Genomic DNA, 17,284 nt, shown 5'->3' with positions numbered 1-17,284 from the left:
CACTTGTCTGTCATCTTTATCGACGTGCTATTTCAACCACTCACACCGAAGCTAACCCGTGACGCTGTGAGAGCGACGCAGGAAATAAAAAAGTGTTTTATGTGTTTGCGGCTCTAGTGGCACGCGTTTTATTGACAGTGAGCTGACAGGAAGGGGGGTGGGGGGGGAGACAGGCGGCAAAGCGCCGCGGGTCGGAGTCGATCCCGGGCCGACCACGTTGAGGACTAAAGGCCTCCTAACATGGTTCATGCTAAACGCTCCGGGGCGCGTCTGCAGCGGACGCGCCCCGGAAAACAAAACTTGCCAAATGCGGTCGGGAGAAGGGCGAAAACATGGTTTCCACCAACAAAAGCCTTCAGAGGCGTTCTCTGATGTTCTTTTAATGAAACTATATTAGGTAGATTGGACAACACGGAAGAAATAGCAGCATCAATGTTAACGCTTGCTTCCTCGACGAGCCGCCATTGCTGTTTGAATCAAAACAGTCTCACGTCATGGTCGCATCTCCACTACGTCACATCTATGAAATTCCAGCCCTGCGTCCTGATTGGCCAGACAATAAAATTGGTTGGAGAAATCACTTTCTATGGGCCATAAAATGTATGTGAGTGGAGCTAGGCGGAGCGACATACGTCTGGCATGAGTCAGGTTATAGAATCAGGGCAAAGGCTGGTCAATAGCTGAATTCTTGGTTCCTAATTAAAGGTGCATTATGCACGTTTTGAACATTATTTTCTTTTCCATACATGCCCTTACGTTTGCTGACATGTAAAATGAGTTTCCTCCGTTTACCGCAGTTGCCTCTGTAGGCTGGATAGTCAGGGCATGCCAGTGGGTGTAACGCTCTCTCTTTCACCTGGGTACTTTGTGTCTCCACAGCAATCGACGCATTAGCGCAAGAACACTCGCCAACTTCAATATTTATAACTTTATTACCTCAGAATAAATGACGCCTAAACAAAACAGCTGTGCAGTCGCAGCGGCAGATGCTTTTCCTCATCTCCCATGCACGTGCACAACACTGGTGTCATTTCATCTTGCTGCCAGAGGGGGCAGACGTCTGCAAAAATGCTGGAACTTGCGCAATGCTCCTTTAAATTAGACTGAAGAAACTGAGTCAGCTGATACAGGACACAACATATCCACACAACTGTGTCAGTAGAATATGCCATGTGCATTAAACCAGAGTTATGTTGGATGGTGAACATTCGCTTCCTTTATTTGTCACAATAAGAAGCCGATGGTTTGACTCCCTCATTCACATCCCGCCCAGGTTCTCCAACCTGCCACTGTGTTGACTGCTGTCTAAGAAACTGACTGCTCGTTAGGTAGTCTCTAGATAATTCATTAAAGACACCACAAACTCTGCTGTTAATGTAAAACCTCTGGACGTCTAGGTGAAATATGCAAACATAAGGAAGTAAATGACTAACCTGTCTTCACATCTTAAATGTGCACTGCTCCTACAAATGAAAGGAAGAGCTTACTCAGTCGCTAAACTTGTGAAACATTGATTGGGTAAATTCAGTAGAGATTGAGCTGCTGCAATAATACTTTAGTTAGTTGGACGAGGCTGTGGCGTCGTTCTTTCCGTTTCCTTTCCTTTCCTCGTGAATTTGTATTAAGGCCGTCTTTGAGTTGATCATTTTTGGGCTTTTTGTTTTCATCAACTGCTGTAATCAAGCCCATCAAATTGAGATCTGATGGGTTTTCAAACTCTTCCTTTCATTTATTTGAGCAGTGTAAATGAACTAGATTTTTGAAGAGAAAAAAGTAGTTTTCAGCCATCAGCAGCACCTTTTTATGTTCATTTTCAGCGTGTTTGAATGTACTACAGTTTAGCCTTGTTAAGCATTTTATTGAAGCAAGTGGTTTGAACGTTGGATTTCACAGCCTTCATTAAAGTATTACAGAATAAGAACTTGTTATTAAAGGGCAGCCACTGGCTCTTGGTTCAAATATGTGTAGTTTTAGGTAGTAATTGTCTGTCTTGTAAAGATTCTTAATGTTTTTCAGCTTCTCATGCCACATCTCCTGGTTTCCTGGGATTGACTGTTCTTTGCATGTCCTTTGATTCACTGCTTGGCTGAGAAAGGATCGTTCCCCTGCTCTAACTGATTGAGATGCTTTCTGTTGCTCTTTCCACCTTCCAACTCTTTCTGTGTGCTGTGTGTCTGTGTTTGATCTGTTTGTGCTGCTGAAGGGAAGCTTCAGGTCGCTACAGGTAACTCAATTTCCTCTTTTTTCCCCCCCCACTTGCCTTATTTTCTCATCGTGTGTGTGTGTGTGTGTTTGTGTGTAATAGTTGGCAGAGGCCTGCTCTTGGCCTGGTGTTAGTCTGTTGGCTGTGGTGGTTAGCTCCCAGGCCTGCAGCAGAATGTCAATGAGGAGGCTCTGAATGAATCGGTATTAGCTGCTTTCTCCCTGCTGACAGGCAGGGCCAGTATGTTTCCAGTTGGATCCTGGCCATAGATTCATACACAAACTGTTAGCCTAGCTGAACGTGTTAGCTTGTCTTGCCTAGAACATACATTTATGCAAGAGTATCAGATGTTTTTCAGTGAGAGCAAAAATGTCATTTAAAAAAAACAAAATAAATTTTTTTTCATCCTCTTGCTATCCATGTTTTCTATGGCCTGAGTTTTTCCTGCTCACTTTCCGTCTCAGCCTTCCTCATCCAACAAACCTGTCTTCTGCCTTTCAGCCCTACTTCACCAGCCGGGGCAGCCTCCCTCCCAGCAGCGGGCCCCGGGGCGTCCCACCCAGCAGCGCTCCCCGGTCTGTGACCCCCACCCATGTTTACCAGGCGGGACCTGGCTCCCAAATGATGATGATCCCCCAACAGCAGTTACAGTTCTCCAGCTCGCCACAAGGGGCAGCTTATTTCATAGGACAGGTAATGAGATGCAACATGGACAGTTTTCTTGGCTGAAATAATGCAGGGCAATTGTTTTTAACCGGTCTTACTGTTTGTATTTCCTTATTTCCCCCTCACCACCGTTTCCCTTTTTGTCTTTCTCCTTTTAGTACCGCTCACCAACTTATGTGACCACCCCTCAGCAATACTCGGTCCCAGCTGGAACCCCAGGTTTCTACCCAGGCACCAGCCCTGCTGAATATGGTACTTATGGTAAGAGGCTCTGCTCGGGGCCTCAACTGTGCCATACAAACATGTCTTTGGGGTAACTTGTTTAAAACGTGACAGGTTAGAAAATTTGTGCAACTTGTTGCAAAGGATAGGCAAAGATCTCTACACACAGTACCTCACTAATGTATTCATGCCCATTGAGCTGTTTTACATTTTGTCAACACAGTCGCAAACGTCAACGTATTTTATTGGGGTTTGATATGGGAAACCAAAACAAAGTCTATAAAAACCTGATAGTTTCAGGCATTTGTATTCAGCCCTCTTTACCCTGATTAAAGGGTAACTGTCTGCCTGTGTGCAATTTAATCTCGGTTTTAATTAAAGCTGTAAAGATGACAGGTTGTATTTAGAAGAAAGGTTTTGGGGTAGATGAGGCTCAATAAAAACATGTTTACCTTCATTTGTGGCAGAAAACTAATGCTAAACATGACTGTGAACAAACCATCCCTGTGCTCCGACTTGGTGGTGGCAGTATTGTGCTGTGGGAATCCTTTTCTCCAGCCAGGACAAGGATGCTGATCAGAGGTGATGGGATGAAGAATGCAGATAAACACAAGACAACTCTAGAAGAAAACCTGTTAAAGACTGCTAAACGCTTGAGACGGGAGTGAAAGTCCATCTCACAACAGGACTAAGACCAAAAAATCTAGTGTTGGAGCTACAAGGTGACCTTATCAAAGTTCAGACCTAAATCAAATTAGGAATATGTAATAAAATGTAAAATATTTTAACCATCCAGTCTGATTAAGCTTGAGCTGGACGATATGGCCAAAACTTATATCACAATATATTTCTTAATTTTGGTCAATACAATATATTACAATATCAACATAAACCAAATAAAAGCCTTAGAAAGACTGCAAAGAATGCCCACAACAGATCCCTGTACAAACTTATGACAATTATTTTACCTTGTTTATAAAAGTCCTCCAGTATAACATTTTAGAAATATTTATAAAAAAATAAAACACAGAAAATTACTCAAAACCCAGAACGTCAGTCAGTGACAAAAGCTGTAATCATAGTATATGTATATTGAAGTCTTGGAAATGTCAATATTTCAATATTGAATAGTTATATATTGAATTATTGCCCACCCCTTGCTTGAGCTATTTCGAAAAGGAGTTGGAAACATTTCAGTCTGTAGATGTGAAAAGCTGATAAATACCCTAAAAAAGTGCAGCTGTAATTGTAAGAAAAGCTGGCTCTAAGGAATTAAGGCAGTGTTTTGTACTTTCACATAAAATTCCAATGAAATGCATTAACATTTTTGGCTGTAATGTAAAGTGAAAGTATTGGGGGGTAGGAATACTTCTGCAAGGCACCATAGGCACGAATGCGTTCCTGGTGTGCTATCCCCCCATCTAGAGGTGACGCGGTGTCAGTGCAGCACAGTTGCTGCCGCTGCTTTGCAGTAAACTTGCTGACCCCTCACTGGCAGGCATTTCAGGTATGTGTTGTCTTTGTGAAACTGTAGCTCATCAGCAGAGGCCTGACTGCAGACCTGGAGTACACACACTGCTCTTTGCTCTTCATTTCAAATGATCTAATCGTGTCATCTCAGATATTCACAAGTCTTTTAAATAGACAACAAGCAGATTAAATAGACAACTTCTCTGATATAAGGATGTGTTTGTTGAAAGAGAAAATACGGTACTTGTAATGTATGACATCAGTTTCTATGCCTCGTGTAGAAACTGGCCCAGTCCCAATCGCTGCTACTAAAATGTGTTCTGTTGTCACTTGTTCACATCTATTTATTTATAACTTCGTAATAGAGTCATTGGCAGTATTACTTACGACATCTGTTGTAAAGCTCACACATGCATTGTGGGTCTCACATTATTAAGGGTTGCACCACATCATATACAGTCATTAAAACAATACCATTAAAATTAGGGCTGTCAGTTTTAACGCGTTATGAACGCGTTAACTTTGTTAGACCTAGGGCTGGGCAACGATTAAAATATTTAATCGCGATTAATCGCATAATTTGCCTGATTAATCATGATTAATCACATTGTATTTACAAACTCCAAGAATTAATTCAAAAGTAGTGTAAAGAGCACTTTTATTTTAATGTTCTGCTGCCATATGAACAAAAGTGTTGTAACATTTGTAGCACTTATCAGTAACACATATTTAGTGTAAAGCTCAACTTAAACATGTAAAACAAAAAATAGCAATAATAATAAATTAAAGCTTATTGCCACTGACAGGGAATTCTCTTTATGGGAAAAAATCTACCAAAAACAGGCAATTTCTGAGGTAACAGCAGGGAGCAGCATTACCATTTTATGTTCAATACCAAAGTTTAACTTGGCAGTGGTTACAACTAACTTGTTTCTGTCATATTCCATGCTGGAAGAACTTTAAACTGAAATGCTTGCTAACTCGATATGCTTGCGTTGCTTGCGTTTATTTGACGTTGACACGCGTTTTTTTGTTGTTGCTTTCTCGCGTGCATATAGTGAATGGCAGGGGGAAAACAGGCAAAAATACATGGATACTTTGAAACGAGAAGCGACTTATATATGTACTGTAAAGAACCTGGTAGGTCGTAAAGGTTTGTAAGTGTAAAACAGGGTAGGCAATAATAAGCTTTGCTTCAGCCTATTCCTTTTTTTTTGGTAAATTGTGGGTTTGTTTGTTTATCGTTTTTTTTTTTTTTTTTTACTGTTTCCTGTGTTTAATGTTGGATAATTTACTAAAAAATAAATAAAAATAAAGTGAAAGTGACTTCACCGACGGCGTCGATGCAGACTCCGCTCCGCACAAAACTTGTTCCGTTCGCCAACTCACCGCCTCGCCTAAGCAAATTCCTGCGGGAAACACCGCCTTCCGCATGTCAGCTTTGTCTTTTTCAGCATTTTCCTTTAACCAGCCAGCACCTTACTTCTTCCTGCTTGAATCCGAGGTTTGGCTGACAGCGAGGTTATTGGCGCATTATCGCCACCTACTGTTCTGATTCAAACCCCTACACCGCAGCAACAGACCTTCACAAAATAAAAGCATGTGAGCAACATGCGTTAATGCGCGTTAAAGTAAATATCGCCGTTAATAGTCTAATGGATTAACGCGTTAACTTGCCCAGCCCTAGTTAGACCATAACGCCGAAATTTTTTTTTAAAGCGCGTTAATTGGCTGTTTTTTACTCTCTGCACTTTCCCCAGTTCCCAGAATGCTAGAGACTAGCAAAACAGACCCACGCTCACTGTTGCCAAGTCTGCTTATTTCATGCGACTTTGTGCTTCTTTTTTCTGAAGTCGCTTGTAAATTTCATGAGTTGCAGGTTGCAGTTTTTTTGGGCTTGTTTCTGAGAGTGAAGTCGCTTATTTGGGCTCTAAAATAAGTAACGCTGCAGCAATACACACACAGTGAGTAAATATCCCTCCATCTCATAACGCGCTGGAGCGCATCCTCCTAGACTGACAGAGGAGCCGAGACAGTAAAGGCAGGAAGAGCAACTCTGTCCGTATTTTCTGCAGTTTACGGGTGCAATAACTGATGACTGCTTGAAAGTAGATTTTGTGGTGCAGATCACCATTTTGAGCAGAGATTGGTTCTGAAGATGAGTTTTTACACACTGATAACATTGTAGAATCCCAACCATAATCCGTACTTTAATGCTTATTAAATTGTTGTCTTTGTTTCTAAAATGTAAAATTAGTATTACTTTATATGTAAATGCTTAATACCATTTCTACCCTTTTGTTTAAGAGGCAAAAAGATATTTCGGCATGAAATGTTTATCTATTTCCACATTTGTTTCCACATTGTGTAAACATCAGGGCATTATGATTAGTGATTTAGCCATTATTGGCCAGAGTTTAACATTTTATGGCACCAGATGTTTTCATTCCAATTCTGAAAAATGCTTGAAAATAAAAAATGAAGATATTTTTTTGTACAAGCATGTTTTTTACTAGTGTCTTTTATTGCAACATTGCATATTAAAATGCCCAAATAGGCTTTTGCACTTTCAGAAATAAAAAGATAAAATATGCGATTAATCTTGAGTCAACTATTGAAATTATGCGATTAATCGCTATTAAAATTTTTAATCATTTGACGGCACTAATTAAAATGTAGTTCTTTGAAAAAAGAGCACAATAGTGAATCTATTTATCTCTAGAAAAGTAATGTATTTATAGATGAACACAAGAACTACCCTGTTTTACTCATTAAGCAAAATGTGTGATTGTTTATTTTTATTTTTTTTTTAACAGACTGTCTCACGTTTTTTTTAAAGTAGCTTCTAGTTCATGTTGAAGTTCATGGTCAATTCTACGATTCTGCTGCAGCACAGCATCCCCATACCATAATACCTCCAACCTCCCTGCTTTACAGTTGTCATGGGGTTCTTTTCCAGGAATGCTGCATTTGGTTTATGCCAAACCTGGCTGCTGTTCTGGTAGCTACGTCATTCAGTTTTACTGTCATCTGTCAAGAGAACCTAATTCAAGAACTGCTGGTCTTTGTCTAGGTTCTGTCTGGGAAACTTAAGTCTGGCCTTCGTGTTTTTCTTCGAGAGCAAGAAAACTTGCACATACTTCCTATGAAGGTTACAGCTCCTTCTGATTGTACAGTCATGTAGTAGTTGTAGATGTCATTTAAGGGTTTTTGGATGCTTCTTTTAGCCTCTTGTGGTCTGATTTCTGGATAAACTTGTTTGGAACACCAGACTTGACATGAAATCCCTGAAGGGGAATGGCTGATTCCAGATTGTTATGAGACCTATTCACCAGGCCCATAATCTTCTTTCTGAAGTCTTTAGACTGTTTTGTTTTTCTTTTTTAATGCAGATTAATGATGTTCTGATCAGCTCTACCTGATGGGCTATGCCCATCTGCTATTTTAGCCTTTTTAATTGGGAATAAATACGGGGGGTGTCCTAATTTGTTCTTCACTGGAAGTTGCATTCTTTTATGTGATTTTACAGAAGGTATTTGTTTCCATTAGTAATGGTTATTTATTTGACATTAATTTCTCAGTATTGGGTAATTGATATAACATTTACAAAAGTCCATATATGTTAGACAATAACAAAGGCTGTCTGAGTTTCCCTGATTTTATTTTATTTTTCCAGACATTTGTTGGACATAATCCTAGCTGTTTAGAGAAAGTTGGGGCATAACTCATGTCCTCTGCTGTCTGTGATAATTCAGTATTGTTGATTGTCAACAGGTCTTTGGATTTTGGAGGCTTTGAATAGTAAAAGCCTTCCAAACACCTGAGATGTTAGTGCTATGTGGTCTCTGACTATTAATTCAGATGACAAACGTGCACTGATCTTACGTGGCTTCATGACCATTTTTAGGACTCCCACATGCCAAGAGTGGTTTGATATGCAAACCCCCCACCCCCTAGTGTTGGCTCTGGTGTCGTCACCACTGCTGATCAGATGACTGGTCCATCAACAAGAGGTAGGGGAGCCTTCAGACCCGTGAAGTCCAGAGGGAGGAACTGGGAAGGTCAGTGGGAGGAGCAAAGCTGAGACGGTGGACTGAACGGTAAAAGAAGTCAGTCTGGAAGGAAACCTGTAGAGTGTATACTGAAGCAAGTTAGAGAGGGGGGTTGGAGAGAAGCCCCCTCTTTTCTTCCCTTCATACGCTGCTTTGCATTCAGCTGGAGCTCCACATGGGGAACCGTGGTTCTCAGGAGCAGCAGGACTCTGAGGGTAGGTGTTATTCCCCAATGCGCAAGTCCCTAACCCTAACCCCCCAAACCCCCAACCTGCCAGCACGGCCAGTCATGCTTCTTTTTCTTAAAGTTTAGGGACACTGTCCAGGAAAACTGTCATTCTACCTATTGGCTTTCTTTCTGCTAATGGGTCCCGTCTCATTGCTCTTTCTTCCCTTCCTTCCCTCCTGCGCAGACTCGTGCATGAGCCTGTGTGAGTTTTTGACTATATTTAGGCTGTGCTGCTCTTGGTCAACAATGCAGACTCAGTAATGTCAGTTAGACTGAAAGGCACGCTGAAAGAGAGGGAGACTGAGTGGCACCGAGCTGTTGCTGTGCCTTAAGAAAGGCCTCTTTGATTGAAATGTTGGTTTTCTCCCTCTGATCCAGAACTGTCACAAACCAGTTAAAATGCCAGGTAATGTCTATAAATGGCTACGTTGGTGTTAAAGAACAATTTGACTCATAATGTTATGTTTGTTGTTTTTTCTAACAAGTGGGAACTTGAGGGTTTTGAAGGTGTAGGCGGCAGCTTTTTGAAGACATGTTTTTTTTAATGTGGTCCATGAAGCTGGCCTTAAGGGGGTGAGGGTCAGCTGGCCATGGCGGTGCAGTGAGAGCCTGCTGTGTCATGGTCTGTGAATCCACTCCTTACTATGTCTGGGTTGTTCCTAATAGTCTTTTAGTCTGCAAAAGTCTGGAAATTCATTTTACGTATTTATTTTCCTGGTCTAGAGGAGCATGTGGAAAAAAGTTGATTATTGAAAAGCTTTTGTATTTACTGACATTTTAAGTCTTAATAATTTGTTAATTGGAGTCAGTCTGTGCTAAATTCAGTGGTTTGGGACCAGATTTGGGAAGGCATACACCTGTCTAAATAAGGTACCAGCATTGCTTATGGAAATCAGAGCACAAACCAAGCATGAAGTTAGAGCAGTTGACTGCACCCTCTGAGACAGGGTTGTCTCAAGCCATAAATCTAGGGAAGGATGCAGATAAATGTCTCCTTCTTTGAAGGCTCCAACAAGCACAGTGAACTCCATCATCAGATGTATGGGAGAAGTTTGGAACCATCAGACTTCCCTTCCTGAAGTGCCCGGTTGTCTAAACATAGCTGTCAGTGAAGAAGGGCCTTAGTCAGGAAGATGTAGGTTCTGATGGTCACGCTGTCAGAGGTTTTTAGTGTTTCTCTGTGGGGTGGGGCTGGGCGATATGTCGATATATTCAGATTTACACATTTTTAAGGTTTAATTTTCGTAAAATCAAGATTTTATTTTGTCAGTGCATTCATTAGATTTCCATCAAGAAAAAAGCATGCAATGCTGAATGTATGTTTAGGAAAATATATTGTCAAAAAAATTGTTCAGAGGAAACTTATATTTTTACCATAATACACGCCCTTTAATTTACTCATTTGCTTTTTTTTTTTTTCTTAAATGTGAAGTTTGTTCTTAGCTCATTGTGTAAAACCACTCGCAGCAAACATTTTGTCATATTCTCATCGTTTACAGCGGCAGGACCGCCTTCTTAGTTCCCCTTTGAATTCGGTTCAACACCCAGATGAAATGATTGACATGAAAGCAAGTTTTTTTTAGAAATAACTTCTTTAATTTATTTTTGTGAAACAAAAAAATAGGAGAAAACCAACTATTAATCGAATTTGGTATAATAAAATTGAAGATTTTATTTTTAAGCCATATCACCCAACCCTACTGTGGAGAGAGAACAATCCAGGAGGACAACCATCTCTGCAGCAATCCGCCTATCAAACCTGGTAGAGTGGCCAGTAAAAAGCCACTCTTTGTCACATGGCAGTCTACCAGCAGATTGCCTAGAGGTTTCTAAAGGATACTCGGACCATGAGAAATAAAATTATCAGCACTGATGAGACAAAGATTGAACTCTTTGTCATTTAACTTGGAGGGAACCAGCCACCGCTTATCACCCTAATCCTTGCCATTCCTACACTGATGCGTTCTGGTGGCACCATCAATGGTGTGGGGATGTTTTTCTCAATTAAAGGGGATGTATGCTTTTTAATGCCTTCCTTTTCACATTTAAATTACTCTGTTATGGGCTATATAAAGTGTAACTGCAATGCTTTGAGCTAAATTCCTTGTTACTATTGCCTCACAGCCTCTGCTTTAAGTATCATCTGAGAGAAACTTGTTTTGGTGCCGTCTCTTTAAATGCCGCCGCCCAATGCCACACCCCACAGACAATCACTGAATAGGAGCGTTCACTTAAAATGTTGTATGTAGAGATTTTCAGGTGGAGAAATGGTCTTGATCCATTTTAGAAAAGGCTGTATTATAAGATGCCCGTGCAAGTTCTCAGTTATTTGGGTCATCACAGTGGCAAAAAGGCTTAAATCTGACTTAGGCCTGTTTACTACTGTATTATAAGGATGGAATACTGTCCTAAAGCACTGGAAAATCAAGATAATTGTTTTTGTCTTAAGTCTAATGAACCCACAATGTCAATATAAGTTGACCGGTATTAGTTTTTTCTCTAAGACAATTCCTACAGTACTTTAAAACCTAAGGAACATGACATATTTGGACCAGACTAGCTCCCACAGAGCGGGAGGAGCTGTGTGTGCATATCCTGTGGCTCAGACCCTTGTTTTTACCCCTGTAGGATTTGGTGAGTGTGTGTTGCTTTACATTCTTCTTTCTGTTTTTATCCACAACAGGGACTTACTACCCTGCACAGCCTCCGTTCCCCCCCTCTGTGCCGGCGGCACCCGTCATTATGAACCCAGCCCCTCAACAGCAGCAAGCACCGCCTCAGCCTTCTCAGCACATCCCTACCAAACGGGAACGCAAACAGGTAGAGTCAGCGTTCTGTAACACAAAACAAGCCAAACTGTAAACTGTGGCATTGTAGCTTTGAGTTGGCAGATCTGTGTCCGTGTCTGTCGTACCTGATTAACTTGCTCCTGGTACTAATTTGCAGGGAATGTGGTTATTGCCTTTGAACTATCACCATTTAGTTAATAATGAATATACTTTTGCATATACAGCTTGATCATAAGTAATGCAGATCTAGAAGAACACTTAAAATGGAAAGTTTTTCTTTTTAGTTCAGTTGGAAAGATCAGTTTTATCCCTGTAGCTCTAAAGCTTTTGTAACCTTTTTGGCGCTAATCTGTGAATATGATATTCGTTTCCTACTCGTCAGAAATTTCCAGGCCCGAACAGAGCATGTACAATAAGCACAGTGTTCCTGATTATATTACACTCCTGTCATAAGTCATCTTCTGTGCAGGCAGTTTAATTATTATTGGACTAAACTTTGTGTATCATGATTTTGTGTTGTACTCTAACATTATTTTTGGCAGTTTTTCGTAAAAAAAAAAAAAAAAAAGCAACTAATGGAGTTAATCTTACTAAGAAATCCTGAGGTACCTCAAACAACTTCATAAGCATCATGTTCAAACTTTAAGTATTTATCATCGTTTTTACTGGTTTTGTTCTTAAATTGTGTCCAGAATTGTAGCTTATGAATTATCTTCATTTCCATGTTTGATGTCAAGAAATATTTAAATATGTTCAAAAAAGACATTTAAGATGCAGCTAAAAGTTGCCCAAAGGTTACGAAATTTAGTTTTAAGCACAAAATAATAAATCAATGTAAAACCAAAGTCCACTCAACAAGAAATTGTTTCTGGCAAAATACTTTGAGTCTAACAGGAATAGAGCTTTACTGGGGATTTTTCCAGTTAGGAAGAGGAAGTCAGAGATAGTTTTTCCAAATGGAGTAGCTTGGATACCTAACAAACTGGCACCCTACATAAAGATTTACATGCACTCTGTGGAAACCTCCGCCTACCTGTAATTCAATGCAGAGGTGAATGGCTGCTTTTAACAAAAAATGTAACAGGAGTCAATGTTCCGATGTGAATAGAAGCAGCTGAAAGTATATATATTTTTTCCACAGAGTCGGTTTGTGTTTTACTCGTCATGGTTTAACTGCATTACATTATGTTGGCAAGTAACAGTTGTATCAGAGGTGGAAAAATCCTATGCATTTCTGGTTCTTTTAATAATTTTTAGCCTTCTTGCTTTGATTCTTTGAAACTTAGGTTATTTAACAAATCTAGAGAAAAGATGCTCGTCTAAATATGGCTAGCTGAATGTTACATTTCAAATTTGCAATTAAGCAGTGATGACCTATGTACTAGGGTTGTCAATATAATCAATATTGCAATAACATCGATACTAAAAAATTGTTCATAAATAATTATTTACATCAAAATAATGCAAATTGACCCATTTGGGCAAATCGTGGTACTTTCTCTGGCAGCAAAAAAACACAAAAGCATTGTTCAGAGGAACTTTCCCTACGAGGCAGACGGGGTGGATGCTGAAGGATGCTCCTTTATTTGTCCCACTGTTGTCCATCCATCCATTGTCTTTCGTTTATCTGGGATCGCAGGGGCAACGATTTGTGGAGAAAATCCCAAGATACCATCCTCCACCTCTATCTAGGGGATCCCAGGGTGTTGTTCCCAGGCCAGATGGGATATATAGTCCCTCCAGCCAGTTTTGGGTCTTCCCTAGGGGGCTCCTCCCAGTGGCACGTGGTCAAAAAACCTCCAAAGGAAGGCGCCCTGGGTAAATCCTGATCAGAATCCTAAAGTCAATGCCTCAAGATCTTGTGACCATAAGTGACGGCGGAGTGTAGACTGACTGGTAACTGAAGAGCTTTGCTTTTTGGCTCAGCTCTTTCTTCACCACAACAGTCCAGAGTAGGGCTGGGCGATATATATAAAAAAAACAACCATATGGATAAAATAGAAATCATATTGAGCAATATCGATAATTATCAACAAATTGAAAACATATATTTTAAGTGCCGTCACGGCCATTTTATGCTGTTGCTTAGATACAGACACAAACACTGATTTCAAACTCAACCCTTTTAACCAACCAACTTTTTACCAAAACTGCAATTTTTGAAAAAAAAAAAAAAAAATGCGTGCTCATTGAACTCTTTGAAGGGGCGGAGCTTGGTGATGGAGCGTTCCTGGGTCTGCGCTTGTGATTGGTTGGGAGGATGTAATGACTAATATTGACCTGCATGGCTAGAATGCAAAAGGAAAAAAAACTGTTATTCTATTTAACTTTTTATTGGCCCTTTTCTTTCTATCATCGATATGTCTATAAATCAATATATATTATTGAATTATCATCCAGCCGTAGTCCAGAGCATCGCCCACATCACAGGAATGGAAGAGAGATGGACAGACACATTGGGGCAACTTCTGCTACCTTCACTCATGAACAAAACACCAAGATACTTTAACTACACTTGAGCAGAGACTGACGCTCTCTCCCCCAATCCAGAGGAGGTGATCCCCCTTTGTCCAGTTGAGGACCAAGGACTGAGGAGCTGACTCCCACAGTAGTAACAATTATTTGCATCAACAGCAAATGGAGGTACACAGTGGCAAACTAAGCAAGAATAATAAAATAAAACTGCACAACTGATTCCAAGCTCCATACTTCCATAGAGGATATTAACACACATTGTTCCATACTTTTTGGTTTTGTTCTAATTAAGGAAGTAAAAACATTTATTTAAACAACTTATTAAATTAATTGTTTTTTGCTCTTAACTAAAAAGAAAACTTTTTCTTCAAATAAATGTTGCTGCCAAATCAAAAAAGGCATTGGGTCTTTTTCTTAGTATCGGTATTGGGTTTTAAATTTTAGCATCATGACAACTACACTAGATTGTCAATATCAAAGGGCTCATTAGCTGCTACTGGAACCTCTGAATTGTTGGATATTCGTGTAAAGAGCCGTTCTCCAATTAGATATTTATCAGTTCATCTAACGAACAGTTAATCTCACTGAATAAAGCGAGTGTGGAGTGCCGTTGGAGGGATGGCTCCAGCCCGCTGCTGTGAATCTGTGGAGCTACACCTACTGTTTCTAAAAGGCTGAATCACCAACATGGAGGTGGTTGAGAAAAGGCGTGGTCCTCCAGTACTTTAGACTTTGCAAAGTTACGGTTCTTAGGGAGAGCATGTAAAGCTCAGCAAAAGGCTGTGGTTGAGCCTGTTGGAGAAAAAGAGCGATTTCATTTGATCCCAACGACTAGTTGGGTATTTTTATTTTTTTGCATTTAGTAACAACTTTTTTATATTAAACCTACAAGCAGCTAACCAGATGTAGCTCTTTAACTTGTGCATTGCTAGCTGTAGCAAAGTAAATCCCCCTTTTCAGAATTCCTGTGGACGTGCTTCAGCTCCCACCGAGAGAGTCCTGAAAGGAGGGGGCTGAAGGACATGTCAGCACATAGCTGAGGTCCACGTGGCTCCTGGTCTCCTCCCCCCCTCCCAGCCTAAAGGGCTAGCCTTCCGCTGCAGCGGCTGCGGCATCCCCCCCCCCCCCTCTTCTTCCTGCTCTAGGTTCCTCTTCTTTCAGATGGCGTGAGCTGAAAGTAAAATCTGAAGAGTGACATTAGCCTGCCTGTGTTACGAGACGGGGGGGAGTTTCTTCAGCGAGCCGCTGCCTATTTGATAAGGCTAACTTTTAAAAAAAAAGAACTAGAAACCCTCCCATTCCTCTTCCAGCGCCCCTCCTCCTCTCTCAGGGCCCTTTTAACAGTGTGTGACTCTGTGGGCGGGGGTTCACATTCCAACTCCACAGCTTTACAAGGCCAGTCTCTTTCTCCCTTTTTTCCCTCCCTGTTCAGTTCAGCTCAGGAGAGAGGGTTGATCAGGCTGCTAGCTAGCTCACTGACAGTCGGGGCCCAGCTCTGCACGGTCCTGTTCTACTGGACTCTCGGCCCGGCTGCGTGTTATGCGAGCGAGACCGAGGCGAAACTACTTTATATCCACCTCCCCCCCAACTTGCTTTGTGGAGTTGAAAGTCCACCATGAAGCCAGCAGGAGCTGCTCCTCCAGCCCTGGGATGAAAGAGGCCCACCGGGGTTTGTACTGCTTTTGAGGAGGACTTGCAAACAAAAGCGGACCAGGTAAAGGTCAGTAGTGTTGAGCAAACATTGTTGCACTTTCATTAAAAATTAGGCTGGAGAGCAAAAGCGTTTTAGCAGCTGGGTTGTAACTTTTACAGATCTTTGTCCCGTCTGGTAGCTCTCGGCTTCCTTTTTATGAGTCAGAGTTTACAAATGCCACATGATCGGCAGATCGGAGCCAAGCAGAAATGCTCGCACTGTGTGTTAGAGCAGCTTTTCACTCGCTTTAGCTGTTCCCTCTGTGTGCCGTGTGTGTGCGTGTGCGCACATGGAGGCCTGCTTTTGTCAAACCTGATTATGCCTTTGCCTTTGTCAGAGTCGAGTATTTTCACACCAGTTTAGACCAGCACTGGAATTTCACAGTTTGGCTTCAGGTTGGTTGATTAGATTTGCGGTGTCAGACTGCTTCTCTGTTGACTTCGGAAAGCTCAGTCAGTTGAGCAACACGGGGATTCGCAAGGCAGAGTGTGTTGGAAGTTTGTGTGTCGAATGTTAGAGATGTGGATTTTGTTGAATGAGTTGAACGAAGGAGACGGATAATTGCTGGCTTTGCTCCACAGACCTCTCATCAAATGTAAAACTTTATTTCTTATCCTTCTTCTTCCAACCTAAATCTTAAATTGTGAGGTAGGAGTTGAATATTCCTAAGCTACCATGAGTTGCCTCCTGCCGTGTCTAGCTCTAAACTTGCTCTTTTCTCCTCCATAGATCAGAATAAGAGATCCTAACCGAGGAGGCCAGGACATCACAGAGGAGATTATGTCAGGGGGCCGTAGTGGCTCTACCCCAACGCCCCCACAGGTGAGCAGAAGTAGCACGTGATGAGTCCAATGGGACAGATGCATCCATACAGACTGAGCACAGATGTGTTCACATACCTCTGGCATTAGCATGCTGCTAACAGCTAAGTCTGCTGACTGACTGTTCATTCTTCTGCTGGACGTTAGACTGCTGTTTCAATGCCTTGCTAATGTATTTAAATCCCCTCCTAGTTTTTCTCATTACGAGCCCAAACTTCAGTAACTGTTATTTAGACCAACATAACTAGAATACAAGGTTCTAATTTTTTATTTTACAAATCTCTAAAAGACATCATCTGTGCCAATACTTTGAGGACCACCTTTTAACAGCTGCAAGTCTTCTATGGTATATTGAAACCATCTTTGCACATGAAGAGGCTGATGTGATGAAGAGCGTCTGTGAACATCGGCCCATTCCAGCAGCAGACTCCATTGGACTAGGTGTAGACTTTGGCACATTGTAACACATGGACGGTTATTGATTTAAACCCCACCACTGTAGCTCTGACTGTAGGTTTAGGATGACTGTTCTGCTGGGGGCCACTTCAATCTCATGTCTTTGGCAGAACAGATTTTCTTTTATAGTCTCATTGAGCTTCATCTATCTGCCCTGTCTAAGAAAAGCCTTCATTAATGTTCTCTAGGAAACCTCTGGGGTCTCCAC

At 41.3% G+C, this 17,284-nt stretch overlaps 1 protein-coding gene across 9 annotated transcripts in view; it reads left to right on the top strand.

Annotated features, from left to right (window-relative positions):
- The window catches only part of LOC105926754 (eukaryotic translation initiation factor 4 gamma 1), a 53,628-nt gene that overhangs the window by 19,653 nt on the left and 16,691 nt on the right, over window positions 1–17,284 (top strand). For 3 of the 9 annotated variants that reach the window (XM_036150086.1, XM_036150081.1, XM_036150080.1), the window contains 4 exons: window positions 2,705–2,896; window positions 3,028–3,130; window positions 11,526–11,662; window positions 16,529–16,621. In XM_036150086.1, coding sequence (XP_036005979.1) covers window positions 2,705–2,896; window positions 3,028–3,130; window positions 11,526–11,662; window positions 16,529–16,621 — 525 coding nt within the window. Of the gene's footprint in view, window positions 1–2,203; window positions 2,225–2,704; window positions 2,897–3,027; window positions 3,131–8,657; window positions 8,829–11,525; window positions 11,663–15,573; window positions 15,827–16,528; window positions 16,622–17,284 lie in introns of those variants that run through there. The other 6 variants (XM_036150082.1, XM_036150077.1, XM_036150078.1 and 3 more) reach the window with 5 other exon arrangements.

Source organism: Fundulus heteroclitus, chromosome 18 (genome assembly GCF_011125445.2).
Source record: "Fundulus heteroclitus isolate FHET01 chromosome 18, MU-UCD_Fhet_4.1, whole genome shotgun sequence".
Lineage (NCBI taxonomy): Eukaryota > Metazoa > Chordata > Actinopteri > Cyprinodontiformes > Fundulidae > Fundulus > Fundulus heteroclitus.
This window is presented reverse-complemented; position numbering and strand designations above follow the sequence as displayed.